Source organism: Lates calcarifer, linkage group LG15 (genome assembly GCF_001640805.2).
Source record: "Lates calcarifer isolate ASB-BC8 linkage group LG15, TLL_Latcal_v3, whole genome shotgun sequence".
In the NCBI taxonomy this organism is placed as follows: Eukaryota; Metazoa; Chordata; class Actinopteri; family Centropomidae; genus Lates; species Lates calcarifer.
The window spans coordinates 20,039,479-20,058,136 of NC_066847.1; the positions used below are offsets into that span (position 1 = coordinate 20,039,479).

Sequence of the window (18,658 nt, forward strand, 5' to 3'; positions counted from 1 at the left end):
TTATAAAGTTGCCAAAACAAGCAAAGTAGAGAACACTTAGGACAAGTAGACATATCAAAGGTCAAAAATGAATAAACTATGTCTAAAAACCAATGAGCCACTATCTGCAGAAGTCATTCAGAGTGCATGCCAGCCAGGCAATATTGTGTCAGTGCAACGATACAGTCATTTTTAGAGTTTTGGCTCGGAGTGGAGCAGCGATGCTGACAGAGCAAAAATAGTCAGATTCAATGGTTGGATCGCAAACTGTCCACCAAGGTCAGAAAAGAAAACTTTTCATTTGTGAAACTTGTTAGACTCGATCTGTTTGAGCTATCTGATCCATAATTTAGAGGGAGTATAAGATATTCATATTCAGCGCTTCAAAGCAAGGAGGCCTGAAGCCAGTGTGGGAATGTCCGCTATCATAATGTATAACTTCTGTACAAGGAGTCAGAGCAACACTGATAACAAAATACTTATTTTGTAAAAGCTGCATAAAAATAAAGCTCCAATAAAATTAAAAAGGGGGAAAAAATCTTATCAACCCTACAGGTTTGTTATGAAGATCATGACAGCTCATATCACTTAATCTTATTACCTATTACATATTGCAACACTCAAATGTTTTTATATTTTAAGAGGAAGCATTATGTGTCCCTAGAGGAAATGTGTGTGGAAGGAAATGGCATTGTCTCTTCAATGGGCCCTTTCAAGTACTTCCTGGGGAAAGTCTGGACCACGCTGATACATTGTGACCCTTAACCGCACACTTGATCATTGCATACAGTTTCCTCGGCCTTAATGAGTGACTGTGCCGATTATTGGTCTATCTAATTTAAGGATCAACACTGAACTGTAGGGTTTGTCACTCAAAGGGACTTGTGATTTTAGGAATTATGAAGAGAGAAGAAGCTAAGAAAGTGGGCTGACCTTATAAATCAGTGTGCATACTTAAAATATTCTACAGATGCCTCCCCCATTGCAAAACAATGTCCAAAAACATGCATACTTCAGACTAAAACTGGACCCCCACAATATACAGTAGGCTATATTTCTCATTAATGATCAGGATCATGGCATAAGTTAAATTATTATCACCTAGAGATGTCTCTGAAAATAAATGAAGGGATCATCAAAAATAGTTTATGGCCCCATTATTATATAATCCATGTAATATGCCCCTTTGTAGAGGCAATCCAAACGACTTATTTTAATTAATATAATTATCCCAGATTAAAACGTGGTCAGCTTGAGCCATAGAACATGATAGGGCTATTACACTCAGTAGTCTGTTGGTTCAAAAAAAGGGGAGAAAAAATACACCCCTTTCATTTGCTTTCTTTATATAACAGGATCAGGCAGATGGTGTTTGGGTAACAAGGGCCTTACATCACTTTCCTGTGCTCTCAGTTGTTCATAAACATCAGTCTTGAATTTGCCACCACATTGTTGGGGTATAACCATGCGGGTAAATGTTTAACACCTCCAAAAGCATGATTAATCATTTCCCACCTCGTTACAAAGCAGATATATTCTGTTAATTTTGTTGGGTTAGTGACATTTTTTGCATCCCTGTTTGCAAACAAAAATATAACAAGTATTACCAATATTTGAAGGCATTTTAAGTGATTATCCCCTACTACTTTTAAACAAAATCTGAAGTATGTGTGTGATGCAGGTTTGCAGTAGGAGAATTGTAAACTAACACTACGCATTGTAGAGGGCTGCAAACTGCAAACCCCTGCACCATAAAGCAACATTAACGAGCCTGCCAGCAGAGTTGGCTCTCTGCAAATATTGGAGTGTGTGTCCGCCCGCGCCTGTGTCTGTGTATGTGTGTGAGTGAGTGTGTGTGTGTATGCGCTTTGTGGCTCTGTGGCAGTGGTGTACAGTAGCATGGCAGACTGCAGTAAATACAGTGTTGAAGAGGCGGGGTTTGACATCTCAGCTCTAAAAACATCTCTAATCCAGTATTTCAGGTGCCGAAGTCAACCGAGCGACCATTGCTCACTACCGCCGCGCGGCAGCGAACTGCAGCCGGAACGCACGCCTCCAAAAAAAAAAAAAAAAAAAACTGGAATATACAATATGGCAAGTGGATTGAGAGGGCTGTCGCTGTGTCCGAAGTGGAATCTCTGAGAAAAAAGAAAAGCCAGCGAGAGAGAGGGGGAGAGAGTGAAGTTTAAGCGGCGTGAAGATAACACTTTGTTTTCTGGTTGGTGTTTTAGTTTCCAGCGTCTCTCCCTTGAAGTATATTTCAAGCAGCGACTCCTACGGCTTCTCAGTTCCTTCCCCCGAAACTCAACCGAAATACTTCCAACTCTTGTTCTGTTGTCACTTAAGGATATTACCAGAGTCTGGGTTATCATTCTCTCTGAGGTGAGTGGCTTTTTATTTGAGTTTGACTTAAGTAGTAACCCAAACTTTCATGGTTTATCGTTGTAGAGCTTTACGCTGGGCGGAAATGTAGCTTTACCTGGAACACAGGTAAGTCGGAAACCAGGTAGGCCTAGCGTTAGCTTCTTCCAGCCAGTCACGTAGCGTTACTTGGCACACTTGATAAGTTACAAAATGTGGTGTGGAATTTGTTTAAAACACCAAGAGACTTCTTGAGTCATTTTGACAGTTTATTTTGTTTAACTTGTTGGTATTTTCCTTTGAAACTCGTCCGTTGTCGCATTATTGTTGACAGCTAGCTGTATGTCTGGCTATGTGTCGGGTTATCATGAAATATTAAAATGTGTAGCTAGCTTAATGAAAATGAGGCTTAAGTGGCTACTCCACACGCATTGAGCTTTTATTTTCACACAGTATTTCCTTAGTCTGTTGGAATGTATATTTACTGCCCCATAAATATGGCTTTCAGGTACTTTTATTATGTGAAAATATCTGCTTTCCTCTTTCCTTTATAGTGTCGTGTCACTTCACGATAAACAACCACAGTCTAAGCTAACTGCCAAGTCTCCTTTTATGTTTTGGTGTGGACTGAGAGGTTTGTTATTGCGTAATTTTTGCACACCCTGTTTTTTTTTTATATTTGAACAAAACATTCTGAAGTTTATAGGGGCTCATTCAAAACACATTGGCAGACCCCTCTTCCAGTGCACCCTGTGAACTGGTTTCTCCTACTTTAATTCATTCCAGTGATAAGATCCCCCTGAGCAGCAGACCTCAGTCCCATAAGCACGGTGATGATGAAGCAGTGAGATCATCAGCCCTATAAACAACATGCACACTCATCCTTTATGTTCGTGGTTGTGGTACATTTCCTCTAGGACCAAGATGGTGAAGTAGTTTCGGAAGCATGCTGAAGAACCAGTTTTGACAGTGAGCCTTCTGTCACCTCCTTCTTTGCAAGCAAGTTGAGAAGAGTGCCTGTGTTTTTTTATTATTGTGCAATGTCTTGACCTGCTGTTGATGGAGCGTTTCTCTGTTTGCTGGATTATGACAACCAAGTGTGATTAAAAGACCTGCTTCAGGGTTTGCAATTTTATATTTTGCAATAAGTTGAATGAATTCACTTTTATATTAAATTTAAAAATGCAAAATGAATACATGGTTCATGGTTGTCATCATCACACTTTATATTTATTGGCAAGTGGGAGGACATTAAGGAAGCACTCTTGAGAGCAGGGAGGAGGATGTTATATTTCAGTCAGATTCTATTCAGTATGGGATCCTGGAACATGTGCTTTTGTTCTCCCTTTTCCTCTGTTGGACGCAGTAAAGAATAATGGGTGACTCAGTGTGGTGTAGGTGACCTGTTCAGTTTCACAGGGTTGAATGCGGTGACCGTGTGCTGGAAAGCGGCAAGCCTTTGAGCAGGAAGCCCACACAGGAAACGACCGGTGCAGTGATGCCCGGAGGCTTAAACTATGTCTGCAGTCTGTAGGGAATTTTACAGTTCACTGTTGTTGTACGGCTTTAGCATGCAGGGTCACTTTTTTTCTTCCTCTCCTGCATATTGTAAAGTTCTTGTATATTTTCAGACTTTTCTGTGTTTGCCCACTCCTATCACTTAATTAAAATAAACAGTCTGACAGAGGAATCGGGGAAAGCCACTGCACTAAATTACAGAAAATTAAAACATGGTGTAGACACTGGAGAGGAAATATTTGTCCTGATGTCAGACACTTTGTTCATCACTTTATTAAAAAACATTTATAAAGTGGAATTTCGAGTCTGTGTGATGTGAGACTTCCCCATAAAATATGTTACTTCATTCCTACACTTAACATATGAGTCAGACTTCTAAGAAGTTTGCATGACTGGACCCAAAATAGAGAGCATTTTTTCACCCAAGGCCACATCGAGACATGATAAAAGTCAATAATTGTCCACTTGTCCCTGTGAAATGTCACTGTGTCCCAGTGAATGGTTTTCAGCTCATTGATTGGCAGCTTCAGACGTGCACTTTCCACAACAAACACAGTCCTTGAATGAGTTTTACATAAAAGATATAACATTTTTGTTACTCTAGCAACAGTGTACTTTAATTGTAAATACCAACTAATTATGTTGTGAGGCAGCAGTTCAAGTTCATGTGTGTTTACATCATGAAACCTCTGTGTGGGCTACTTAAGCGTAGGTGTGAAAACAGATGGAAACAGATATTTTTCCCAATTTGCAACTGTCATAGGACACAAGGACAGCATGTTTGATGTAAGATGATGTATAATACACTGGGAGAAAAAATGGAGTTTTACTAAGAATAGAGGAAAAAGATGCACAATTCTTTGCTACATGTTGGGTTTGGAGTTGCCGTCGAACCTAATCCCCAGTAAGGGAAGCCATTTATCAACAGTGAGTCAGAGTTGAGGAGTAACAGGAGGGAAGACAGGTGGATAATGCAGAAGCTTGACGGAAAGATATATTGATCTGCACTGAGAAAAAGGCAGAATGAACCTTGACTTAACTAATAGAATCTCAGAATTTGTAGAGAGGTGGGATGTTGTGCTATGCTGTGCTGTGGGGCACATTGTGTTTTATTGAGGAAAAGGTGGATTAAAAATGAATTTAAAGGCTGTGTGTGATCCATGAGCAAATGTATGGGTTTAGGTCATTTGAAAGAAGTATGATATAGAGAGAACTGTCAACTTTAATTATGGCTTTCAGGAAGTAAACCTTTAAGCTAAATTGTTCCAACAAAGGCCTCTTAAATGCTCCTTGTCTCTTTGTGCTATTCCCATGATATCTCTCTATTTTCACATCTTGTAGACATTGAATTAGTGTGAATTTCCCTCAGATTGATTCATCAGCTGCTCGTGGCATTACCATATAAAGGAGATCAATTGCATTATTCTTAATGAGGCTATCCATCAACAGATCACTAATAGATAAATTATAGAATCAGACTCCCCATGCCTTCACACCAAACATGTCCACATTTTACAGACCCCCTAAGCTTGTCAAAGCTGCCGATGCACAACACACTCTTTGGCTAATTGCTCCAAGGTGCTAGCCTTAGTATTTTCCCTATGACGAGGGAAAAAAAAGTCAATCTTAGACTTTGCTTGACAAGTCTGAGCGAGCCTTTGTTTACAAAGGAAGACTGGACTTCCTGTACTAGTGCTCCTGAAAGAAAAAGTGACACTTCTTTTGTTTGGCTTCCCATCATATCTATACTATAGACTTCCACAATGCAGTGAGAGTGGTGTAGGTTTTGTTTTGTAACTGTAATTAATTACAGTACAATAGCAAGCAACAATTCTTTTGGAACTTTTTTTTTTTTTTTTAATTTTAATTTCCAATGTAAAAAAATATTTTTAAAATGATACACAAGCAGATGGGGGCTGACAATGATATTAAAAGATTGTGGCCTCATCCAGACTTATTAAGTTGTTGCTGCTAAGTTGGTGATTACAGTTATTAGGTTACTTAATATGAACTTATTATTAAATTGGTAGAGTATTATTAACTTATGTTCATAACAGTGGGAGTTTCAGTGTGTGTTGTGTTGGTGTAGTATTGTCTGTTTCATGTTCTTTGCTTTTAAATGGTGAAGACATAGGGTCTGTCTCATGAAACATTAGTGTGATTTGTAGCCAGCTACATTTTGAAAATTAATCATACTATTTTGGTCCACTTCCTCATGAATCTGTTAAAAATAGAAAAAGAAAATGAAGATCACACTTTGGACAAAAATATAGCATTCATATTTAAGTAACAAATCGGACTGACATGTTGACAAACTGATGCAAAGACTTGGAAATCAGAACTATATCCAACATTTGCAGTACAGCAAGTATCATGCTGTGTTTTTAAAACGGTGCCTTTAACTAATTGGCAGTCAGTCAGGAGTCAGTCATTAATAAAAATATATGTTTGAATATTAATGGAATTCTATGTTATTCATTGTGGTTCAGTGCAGCCTGTTGCACTACAGTTCTATCACTGCAGGCTCTTAGAACATGAGGTGACTTTGTGAATAGAAAATAGTTTTATGGACTTAGTGATTTGAGATCATAATAATAAAAAGTATTCCCCCTTTGCCCAAATGATGGACAACAATGGATATCTACCCACTGAAAACTAGTTACTACTAAACGTATTCATACAAATTGTTTGTTGCATACACCTTCAGTGAGTCTTTTTTCGTCTCTGCACCAGTGGTAGAAATAATTTTGCTGCTAATAGTTAAACATTTAGTTTTTAGAATTGTATTAGTTTTCCTCTTAAGAGTAGTTAACTTGTAAAATGGCAATTGCAAATTAAGAAAATATAATATTTTCTCACACTTCATATAGTATTCTACTTGGTGTTTGATTTTTGCCTTTTTCTCTGCCATTTCTTGTAGTGCTTTTTTCTGTTTAAGTGGTGTTCCTAGATTATTTATCTTTAACCTCTCTGGACATAACTTTTTGCTGCAGTCTTCTTGATCTAATTTCCACACAGTGATCAATGATTTCATCTTATCTCATATTAAATACACTGCTCTTGATCTGTTAGTGTTGCATGTGATTGAACCCAGTTTCTTTCATGTGCATTAACTCGTAGCTGAACCGAATAACCAAGGGTTACCTGAGCCATTTGTTATCTAGGATCACCAATATTGGGTTTATTAAACCCAGATGATTTAAAAAAGAACTCGAGTAAATGAATTGCTTTGTGAGACAGGGCTTCAGAGAGCAACGTTAAACACTGGGTGTCTTATCAACATTAGCTCATTTTGTTAACCTGTTGAGATGAAGCCAGAGAGTACTGTGAAAAAACTTTAATATGGGCAAATGGGTAAAGATCAACCTGAACAAGGTAAATCTCCCTGAAGAAAAATGGTGTCATTCACCACTAAGACTTGAAACGGAAGGGTGTCAACAGCCGTCTTGGCTTACATTAGGCAATGACGTAAGCCTGGCTTCTGGACAATATTGTGACCAGCTAGTTGAATCATTTTCTCCACCTAGATTTGTAAACAAAGAAGCAGATATTCCATATGACTGCATTCAGTTGAAAATGATTATGAGGGATCTGTTTTCAATTTTTGAGATTAAGTCTTTTTATTAAAATATCATAAAACCTCAGTATATGAAATACAGGAAGAATGTTCATGTTCATGTAGGCATAGCCACCTGTGCAGACAATGTGCATCATTCTTTCCAACTCATCACTCTGTCATCTGTATCCCTGCTCACAGGTTAGGTACAGAATGTGCCACTTTAACCTCACTGGATTGTAACTCAATCCAAGTCTATGTCTAAAAATGTGCTCAGTGTCGTGCAGTGCAAACACACTGCTACGTGGTGAGGCTGAAATAGTTGCTGAGTCCACCTCACCAATGACCTTATCATTATCACAAAAGAAAATGCAATGACTATGACTGAGACTAATTTTATTAAGTACGGGCAAACATGTTTAAAGGAAACCTTGTATTTTTTCCTCTTTGTGGATAAAGTATGCTCTATGACCTTAAGCAACGGAGCATAATCTTTTAAAATGATGTCACTGAATTGTGATCAGCAAGTGCCAATTTCACTCAAACTAAAAGATGGTGTAGCATAAGTAAGGTTGGTGGTTTTTCAAGTGGACCACGATAATGCAATAACCAGAGTTTTTTGTGCATTTTTAGATATCCGCTCTTACTGTTGTCAGCAAAGTCTCATTGCAAAAATATGTTTTGGCTTCATTCTCCATGCTATCAAACTGACGTTGAATACTGTGGACATGAGGATATGTGGTATTGTTTGTGAGATGCTACTCTGACATGTTGGGTGTTTTTGTTATCTTTAAAAATGGTAATAGATACCCTTAATTAGTAGGAATCAAGGATTTGTAACATGGATCCGTGTTTAATTTGACTGGGAGTGACAGGGCTGCCGTAGTGATTGACACCTAGCAATTATAAGAATAAAAGATAAGAATAATATCCTCATTAGAATGCAAGAATGAGGGATTAAATATATTAAATATATGAGACAACTTGTAACGAGACATACATACAGAGCCAACGTGTCAGGGTGTGTGATGTCAGTGGCAAGGTGGGTAGTATAGGTGGAGTATATACTTTTCCACTTGCCCCTCCACCCCTGAAACTAATCCGAAAACAGCAGCTCTTGAGCAACTCTAAGCTTAAGTGATTGCTTTGGAATGCTGTTGCTATGGAGGCCACTTGCATGTACAAAGGCAGGGACATTAGCTTGTTAATTTAAATCATGTGAAGATGACTGTAAATGCAACACGTAAATACTTTATAAAAAAAAAAAAAAAAAAAAAAGGTAAAAACTTCAGTTTGCACCATAAACCTGCTCTAAGGTTAAGTTGTTGAAACATCATGATCCACTGAGGATTCCTGAAATACCAGGATGGCAGTGTCGTCCAACTGGTTTTGGCTGAAACTTTGTGTGGTTCTGGAGACTGTTACAAGGGGGAAGTTTCATTGTTTGTACAAAGTAGGGCAGTATTTTTTGTCTTCACTCTGAATAACAAAATGTTTGAGGTTTATTCTTTGGAGTTTGTTTTTTTTTTTTTAGGTGTGAGGGACTAAAGGAGGATGAATCACCATGTATCACACAAGAAACTATTGCTCATTGTTGCTTCTTTGTACATTTTTAGTGCTGGAAGTACATCTGCTTTGTCACAACTTCAGTTTTCCACAAAGGTGCACAACAATCTTTGTTATCATTTAGAGTGACATGAAAGAATTATTCTTTAAAAATCACAATAAATGTATCAGAACTCACAGCCTTTGACTGTTTGTACCTCTCGGGGCATTCACTAATGTAATAACCTAGACACATCTTCCATTACCTCACTCAGCACAAGTGGATTCATCCATCAAAGCTCTCAGGGTAGTCAGTGTTCAGCGCTGCTTTCATAGGTGCACAGTGCACATTCACTGCAAATTTTGTTGGTGGTACTCAGAGCTGCATGGACTGCAAGTTTCATAAATTGAACTGCATCTTCTGTGGTTTGTTACAATGTCCTCTGCTTCTCATCTCGTGTTAAAAAATAGGTCAGGTTGGTTGTCTTTTGTCGTTGTGTTTATTGAAGGATGACAATGCCAGGCAAACTGACAAAACGGGACACAAAAGAAACTTGAAACATTTTGAAATCTCAGGCCATGAATTACTAACCAATGTTTGTTTTGGATTTCAAACTCAGAACTCCACACTAACATCTACATAAAATCATCTTAACACATGAAAACACAGCAGTGTAGATGTAAATATATCGTAATAACCTAAATATATCAAATGTTTTCTGGCTCCGGTTTCACATGTGAGAATTAAATATTTTTGCCTGTTTCATATTATTGTTGAACTGATTTTTTTTATTTTGAAAAGATTAAAATATGATTTGGAAAATATAATGAAGAGGTACTACAAATAATCAGGGATTATGTAGGTAGAGTAATCAATGTTTTGAACAGGCATAGATTGTGGCCTGTAGTTACCAATATTGAGAGCAGGGGATGAGAGGTGACAGTAGTGACAGCAGATCTTTACAGCAGGTAATGTTGGTGGTTTATTTCTCCTGAGCACCAGTGATTGGAATTGAATGAAGTCAAGCTGCTTTTAATAGGTTTTTACTGCTGTGTTTTTCTACTCTTTGTATTCCTAATGCACAGTTATACATGGGTTCCATAATTCAACATGATTATTTTTCCCTTTAAATATCTGTCAGCTGTTTTTGCCTATATTGTTTGAATTTAAGTAAAATTATCTGAACGTTAATGTGCAACTTAAGTTGGGGCCCACTACAGTTTTACACACCTCCAGTGCAAAGGGTGTTTGTAAAAGTTAATATATAAGCTTTGTTGACATGGTTTCACATCTAACCCAGAAAGATGTGAAGATAGCTGTAGTCTCAGATATACAGTATATTTCTATGCTATTATAAACTATTTCATAATTGTTGAACAAAAATGTTGCCCAGTGAAAAGAGTAATTAAACAGAAACTAGAAAACAGTAAATCCTTACTAGAAAAAGCAGTAACTGATGAGCTCCATAATGCCATCTAAAATCTCATTTAATCTCATTTTTCTCTTCCTCTAACACAGCTGTGTTTGCTGTCCAGCCTGGATAAAACGTTACTATGGATGAACCTCTTAAAGTGACAATTAACTGCAGCTGAATATCTTCAATAGCATCAAGACCATGTGGGAAACTTTGTCCACCATCCCTTCTGAAGCTGTTGCGAAGTTTTTTGCAGAACCATTAAGACTACAGGATGACTGAGGCGTGTTCCTCTGTGGTCAAAACACACAGCGTCATAAGTATCAGACAGCTGATGACTGGAGGCTTCCCAAAACAAAGACTTGGATTGTAATTTTTTTGCGCTGGCTTTTAAGTTTTATTTCTTTCTTTATTTTTTATTTTGCTTTGGAAAGACTTCCAAATTGCAGATAAAGTAAAAGAGCCCTCTACATGAGCTGCAGAAATGGACTAGAGGCACATGTGTAGCAGGGCAGCTGCTGCAGCTTGTGGAATAACGTAGCCCCAGACTGTTGGGGACTCACTCCTTCAGGGGCCAAGGGATCTAATCCCAGCCCCAACCTGCCCTGTCATCTGACCATCCCACCTGTCTCAAGGCAGACCCCGCTATCCAATGGCATGGGTCAAGTTCTTCAGGAAGCCAGGGGGCAATCTGGGGAAATCGTACCAGCCGGGGAGCATGCTGTCTCTGGCCCCCACCAAAGGACTGCTGAATGAACCGGGCCAGAACAGCTGCTTCCTCAACAGTGCTGTGCAGGTAGGTCTGTCCTGTTGCTTGTTTGTTGATTGTATCAGTTTTTGTTAAAGTTGAATAAAATCTTTCACAAAAACTCAATTTCCATGTGAACATAAATTATTTAATTTGCACAAAAGTAGTTACCATTACATAAAATATTATATTGAATAGTATTCAATTCTAAGGCACACCTAACTTCTTTTACTGCTTTAATAACTTTATTTTTTCACTTGTTGCTCCCTTCCTCCAGGAGCTGTACTTGTTCCACTCTCTAAATTATGACCATCATTTATTTAGAATTTTCAAAGTTTAGTCACTGTCTAAATTTGTCAGAGCTTCCCAGCAATTTATTAATGTACTTGAAGGTTGCTTTTGACCATTGGGATACTGGCTGGTGAGTTAGTTCATTACTGCAGTCAGCCACACAGTGAGGTCACTCTTTACAGATTGTGACTCAGAGGGTGAGACAACCGATGAGCTGGTTGAAGATGATAATTACCTTCGGCTTTATTTCTGTAAGGTCGTTCGCCCACTTCTCATCCTCATGACCTTGTAGATGTTGCCTTAATACCCAAATGTTGTACGTAACAAAAGACCAAAGGATGTTAGGAAGAAATACCTTCCACAACACCTGTATGCTTATTCATAACATTATTTTAAAAGGGTAGCTTCTTTAAAAAGATGAACCGTGGAGCCTGTGATGTCTGTCTGTTTTTGATGCCTATCACTTTATTGTTTGCTTTATTGTTCAAGTCTGTGCTCCAATACAGCGGTATGGGTTATGGTTTTTTGTGTAAAAAGTCCTGATGACCTCCTCCTCTTTTGATGTGTAGGTACTATGGCAGCTGGACATCTTCAGACGCAGCTTGAGGCAGCTACCTGGACATTTCTGTTTAGGAGAGTCATGCATCTTCTGTGCATTAAAGGTAGGGTGTAGTCAGTATATTTTATAGGATCCAGCACTGAGAGGTAGCTTTGTAGTTGCTGTTGGTTTTACGAATGGGGTGACTTGTTGGGTCACACATTGAGACTGTGTATTGAGCAGTGAGGGGTGACACGAATGATTTTAATAAACAAAATGTCCCAAAGTCGATGTGCAAACAAGTTCTTGTTCTCTTCTTCAGGGCATTTTCTCCCAGTTCCAGCACAGTCGGGAGCGAGCCCTGCCCTCTGACAACCTGCGTCACGCCTTGGCAGAGACCTTTAAGGACGAGCAGCGCTTCCAGCTGGGCTTCATGGATGATGCCGCAGAGTGCTTTGTAAGTTCCTGTGGCAACCCAGCTGTCCTGAGGGAGGGAGACTAGCGTATGGAGAGGGATGTGTGTTATGTTTGTGTGTTACCCTGCCACACAGTTTGGGTAATGCTCTGCAACAAACTGTTTGGCGAGGTCACTGAGAGAGCTTCTGTCCCTCCCTTCCCCTCCCATCAACCCCTGCCACATTGCCGCTAAATATCATCATGACAGGTTATATAAGCTCCAGAGTTCTGTTTGAACCTCTCCGTTTTGTGTTACCATATTATGTCGCTTCATTTCTGTGCTTTTTAAAAGTCGATTTCATGCATCCTTCATCATTTTTACATATGGGCTCCAGTTTTTGTGCTCTTTTTGGCATGGAAAAAAACTGTTTAGCCAGAACTTGTTTTTCCTAACTGCAGTGTAATTTTCATGTTTTTGTGTTCCAGTTTTATTTTGACTCCAACCAACAAATGTGAAACAGATTCTGCAGGATTCTTTGTCCGTCTTTTCTCAACCATGTTTTCTTTTGTCCATCAGGGTTAATTAGTTTATTTTCTCCTCATGATGTCGATAACTTCTGCTTAATGACAGTATACCCAGACAGCACAGATATATCCTGATTTTTATCCCACAATCATTGTTTATCCACTTAGGAATTCCAATTAGACAGCAATGGATAAACAAAAGAGAGAATCTAATGTCACTGGAACAGAAATGGAAAGGACTGTACTATATGCAAACATTAAGTCCCTTTGATTCTCAAATAAGAAATAACCCACAAACCTACCACATAATGAAGTCAAATGCAGAGAGAACAATATTGTTTCTTTGTTTATCTACAAAGTCCCTTCATACAGAAACTCAACAGTAACCTTTTACATCAAAGACTGAAGCTTATGTGCCAAGTTGCTATCTTTTATAGACAATCTTAATTCTTAATCCCACACAGATCTTTGCCCTTGAGCATTCACCATGTAATGCACTGGCAGCAGCATGCTAGTGTAGAATTTATATGAGGAGTTAGCCAGTGTCAGATTAACAGGCTGTGAAGTTGTTCCTGTAACCTTTGCAGGCCTACCTTGAAGCCTTAATATTTTATAAACTCGCAAGCACTCCAAACAGGAGGGAGCTAGAATGGAGTGAAGCTTGCTCTTTAAAAGTGTTCCTTCTGATGTCAGGTTCACCACACGGCTCTTAAACCGCAGTGTCCCATTGCACTGCAGTTTTGCTCTTGGAAATACCTGTATTGGAGTAAAAAATGAATAGCCTGTGGACCTCTACTAAAGAGGCTGCTTTACAACAACAGTTGTAAAAAGCTATTTGTCCCATACCTGATAGATCTCCTCTGTTCTGGCATAGGAAAACATACTTGAGAGGATCCACCTGCATATTGTGCCTGAGGAGACAGATTCCTGCACTTCAAAGTCTTGCATCACACATCAGAAGTTTGCTATGTCACTTTATGAACAGGTATGTAAAGTGTAATGTAACATAAATAAAGTTTATATTATTTTATTTAGGACATTCGCACACTGATCTGCGAAAAGGGTGGTGTCAAAAATTTGTTAATTCAGGCTGATTTATTATTTATTTTTTAGGAAGAGCAGTAAATTATAATTTTATTGGGACTTCCTTTTTTTCTGTAGGTGTAGGTTTTAATTCATACAGTGTTTGTTTTTACACAGCCTATACAGCAATGGACAAGCTGAACACACACCAGCCAGTGTTCAGATTAAGCGACATACACACAAACACACACACACACACACACACACAGACAGGTACATGAATCACTGTCTGAGACAGTAGAAATCCAATCCGTCATGTTTTGATACTGGGTCGCCCCAGTGGAATAAGGAGGGTGTTTCTGGTCAGATTCCACAGTGCTGCAGCAGCAGTACCAGATAAATCACAGATGGTGTACACATAAATTCCAGCATAACACAGACACCACCCTGCCCTGTGGCTGTGATGCCCATCACTGACTCTGTCCCTGTCCCAAACCAGTTCTATCTCTGAATCAAACAGATAATACGCCTTTGGACTAAATCCCTCAGGAGCACAGTCAGTGGATTTTGTTCCACCTCGACTTCAGGGCACCCAAATCCAGCAAATATTATCAGGGCCTAAATGAGGATTGCCTGTGTCAGAGGGAGATTGATAACTTCAGAAATTAAATTGGATGCCTGATAATGTCAATCATTTGAGATGGTGACTTCAAAGTATGCTGTGGAGCCCACAGTTTATAATGCAAGGAAAGCAGCAAGACCAACATGTCTTGATCTCTTGCCTTAATTTATACAAATAAAGGAGACTGGAAAATTTCTGATCTCATTCTTTTGGAATATGACATGCTGCATTGATAATTAGTCCTTGGCAGTGGTTATGCATGCTGAAATCACATCCATTTATCTTTTTTGTTACTTTTTCTTGTGTCCCTTGATATCCGTCTCTCTCCTTGTGCAGTCTGTGTGCCGTAGCTGTGGGGCATCATCTGACCCACTGCCGTTTACTGAGCTGGTGCATTATGTCTCAACCACTGCACTCTGGTAAGTTGCAGGCAATGTAAAACTTACTTTGCTTCCCCTTTGTCATCTGTCCTGCTCTGCTCTGTTTTTGCTTCACGCTTGTTTTTACATATCATCACAAGGGCATAAATCAACTGTAACTGACATTTAGCTGACATTTCACATACAACAGTTTTTTTTTTCTCCACATACCTTATCTTTGTCTCTCACTCTGTGTCTTTTTTTCAGTCAGCAGATGTTTCAGCGTAAGGATGAGTCATTCGGGGATCTGTTACAAGCAGCAAGCACGATAGGGGACCTTCGTAACTGTCCAGTAAGTTTTCAAAGTGCACCATCAGAAATTAAGCTACCATTTTCTCCCTAAAATGTTTGTTTAATTTGATGAGCTATTTAAAGCCAGTCTTCAGGGATGTCCCTGAATCTCAAACATTTTATTTTTGATATTAATTGTTACTGACTAGCCGGTTTTGTAGTCCACGTGTTAACTGGAAGATGCTTTTGGGTATTACCATAATCTTTTTCTGTGTCTTTGTTTTTCTTTTCTAGAGCAACTGTGGTCAGAGGATTAAGATCAGACGGGTCCTCATGAACTCCCCAGAAATAGTTACCATAGGCTTTGTTTGGGACTCTGACCAGTCAGACCTCACTGAGGATGTTATACGCTCACTAGGACCTCATCTCAGTCTCTCTGCAGTGAGTATAATTTAATCAACAACTGATGTGCACTTCCCCATTTTATAATTATTTTTTTTTTCCCCCTTCTTTTTATTTTTATATTTTTTTTGTCCTGTAGTCTGTGGAATTCCAATTTTAACAGTTTTTGAGTGACTTTTCAGATTTAGTAATTAATTATTTAACACAGTATCAAATAACTCTTTCCAGGATTGGTTCAATTTGTCAGTATCTTCTTGGACTGAGTCCATTCACACAGCTGCCATGTAGTTTTGTGCTGTTTTAGGGTCAGTTTATTTTGGTGCAGTTGAACATATGTGGGAAATAAAGTGGGGATTTATTTCTCTGTAAGTCGGGGCCGTTGCGTAAGCAGTCAACGCCCAATGCCCAGTTGGCCTGCGCCACTGATCAAAAAGCCCCTGCTGGCCTTGGTCAGCTTGTCAGAAAGCCCCTCCCCTCATCTCTGTGTTTTCCTGAGCGTGTGTGTGCATGCCTGTCTGACATGTGGGCTGAATGGACTTCACCAAGATAGGGGGGAAAAACATGTGGTCAAGACTGCTTTTATTGTACTGTTTATATTCACACATTCTTGGTGACAAATGTGGGCATGTGTATTCCAATTCTGTCCATAAAATGACATCTTGTCATCCATACATGGTTATGTTGTCTGTCGTGTTTATAGTGGCATATGACTTACTAAATATTTCTCAGTAGCTTGTTCACATTGGTCCACTGTGTTTGGTGGCTGAGCTTCACAAGCAAAAAAATCAATCAGTGTAGTTCAGATCAGGGCATGCTCATATGCTCCACACATTACATAACTTCTTTATTGAAGTATTCACACAGTTTATTTGACAGCTCCCTCTTGGGCGTTTCCAAAGCATACCATCAGAAGAATTTGTCAGATCCCCCCACCCACTAGTGTGCCACAAAAGCCTTGATTCATTAGGGAGCATTTCATGTGACTTTATTGGGTGTTAAAGGGACCCCTCCACCCCCGTCATTTGCTTTGAAATCTATTGTTTGAGAGAGTGAAAGGGAGAGACACAGAACTGGTTGTGCAGAACATGTGGGAGGGAGAAACAAGTGACTCTTTCACCAACACTTTCTCCATATGTCTGGTACCTTTTTACTTTAATTTTTTAATTCATTGTTTTTTTCATTACTGATATTTTTACATTATTTATGAAGGAAATAAAATTAGAAAAAAACACTTTGTAAGCATTTAGGCCATCCATTAGAATGCTGTCGATGATTGTAGTAATAGTCTAGATCAAGTGCTGCTATGATGACAGTGCTGATTTAAACCAGCCCTTATTCGTACGGATTGTCAGTTCATTCCCTCAGACCCTTAATCTATTAACAGATGGAGTATTCCCCTAGCTATCAACATTACTCACTTGCCTGCCAACTTACTATAGTGTTGATACTGATGAGTAACTGGTGTATATATTTATATAAGTGTGTGTGTCTGTGTGTATGGACACAGCTCTTCTACAGGGTAACAGATGAACATGCCAAAAAGGGAGAGCTGCTGCTTGTGGGGATGATCTGCTATTCTAGTCGCCACTACTGTGCCTTCGCTTTCCACACCAAGTCTTCTAAATGGGTCTTCTTTGATGATGCCACAGTGAAAGAGGTGAGAAAATGTTCTCTAGTGCTGAAATCATCGGTCTGTTAAATCAGTTTATAGACAGAAAACTAATCACCAACTGTCATGGTGATCAATTAATCATTTAAGACATTTATCACATACAAATGCCAAATATTTATTGGATCCAGCTTCTCTGATGGTGTTCTTTATTATATATCATTGTAAATTGAATATCTATTGATGTTGGACAGTGGGACAGACAATACAGTCAGTCTGAAGGTGTCACCTTGTGCTTTGGGAAAATTGTGATGGGCTTTTATAGATCTTACAAATTCAGAGTTAAATAATTGATAATCCCTTAAACAGTAATACAGTTACCATAATAATATAGAGCTATTCCATTACACACCTAAAAAGCTTTATTTTAGTTTTTTTATACAGGAACCTAAGGATCCAGTGAACTAAAGAACACAATTAGGCATCAGTCTTTTATAGCAAAGATTATGCTTTTTGTGTAAGGTTTCCAGAGTATACTTACATTTGCTCAAATTTTTTTTTGAGCATCAGGTTATTTGTGTACAGATGAATGAACATTTTATAATTTGGAAATCTGTTTTCAGAAGAATGTCCTGCAGTAAATAAAGCTGCTTCGTTTTACAAGTGGCAGCATAGAGTAGTGATGTTCAGGCTCTTATCTCCATCACCAGGTCTCTTTATCGCCCAATAAGGGACACATTGATTGCCCTTCATGAGCCTCTGGGTTGATGAGCCTTTATGGCACTGAACATTCAGCCAACCCCCCCAACCCCCAACCCCATTACTACTATAATTCCACAACTCTGTCATCACATAGTAGTGGAGTAGTGAAGTGTAGCTTAACCAGTAAAGACCTTTTCACAGATCCCATCACTGGTTAAAGCTGAAGGGTCACTGAGAATGCTGAGTTGGAAGGTATAGGTGTTTTTGCTGTCTGTGTGTGAGAGAGAAGTTTATTTGTTTGTCTATGTTTTGCGGACTAGTGGTTTTGTCTTTGTTTGTGTACAACATATAGTCCGTAAATGCTTTCATCCATTCTTCCCTTAACACTGAGTTTATTTTCCTGGTGTGCACATGCGAGCATACCTTTTGTCTCACATTCTGACAATTTTCTTGGGGACTGTGGTGCAGCGGCTGGCTGGCTCTGTGTCAATCCATCAGCAGCTTGTGCTGTGTGTGCAGCCCCCCCACCCTGGACTGAGATGGAGGAGGTACAGTGCTGAGCGCCTGCCAAGGCCGTACCTGGATCGAAACTTGCCAGCACTGCTGTGACTCCCCAAGTCCCAGTCGCTAAATGACTACTGCTGTGTAACCGAACCACTGCTTTTCCTGTGCAGAAAAATTCTCACAAAATGCAGTTGCTAGCAAATTGTAACAAAAGAGTGTCTCTTTTTTACAATTGTGAGTCGGAGCAATTGTACCTCTGACACAGGTATCATGG

General features: G+C 39.1%; 2 protein-coding genes across 2 annotated transcripts in view; one reads left to right on the forward strand and one right to left on the reverse strand.

The window, feature by feature from the left end:
• Window positions 1-18,658, reverse strand: part of rpl34 (ribosomal protein L34) — a 750,063-nt gene that overhangs the window by 703,744 nt on the left and 27,661 nt on the right. The gene's annotated exons all lie outside the window — the stretch shown is intronic.
• The window catches only part of LOC108892594 (inactive ubiquitin carboxyl-terminal hydrolase 53), a 32,307-nt gene continuing 15,535 nt past the window's right edge, over window positions 1,887-18,658 (forward strand). Inside the window, exons 1-9 of the mRNA XM_018690252.2 lie at window positions 1,887-2,361; window positions 10,479-11,170; window positions 11,983-12,075; window positions 12,274-12,408; window positions 13,747-13,857; window positions 14,854-14,936; window positions 15,144-15,228; window positions 15,462-15,608; window positions 17,077-17,226. Of these exons, the coding sequence (XP_018545768.1) occupies window positions 11,027-11,170; window positions 11,983-12,075; window positions 12,274-12,408; window positions 13,747-13,857; window positions 14,854-14,936; window positions 15,144-15,228; window positions 15,462-15,608; window positions 17,077-17,226 (948 nt within the window). The 5' untranslated portion in view covers window positions 1,887-2,361; window positions 10,479-11,026. The remainder of the gene's footprint in view (window positions 2,362-10,478; window positions 11,171-11,982; window positions 12,076-12,273; window positions 12,409-13,746; window positions 13,858-14,853; window positions 14,937-15,143; window positions 15,229-15,461; window positions 15,609-17,076; window positions 17,227-18,658) is intronic.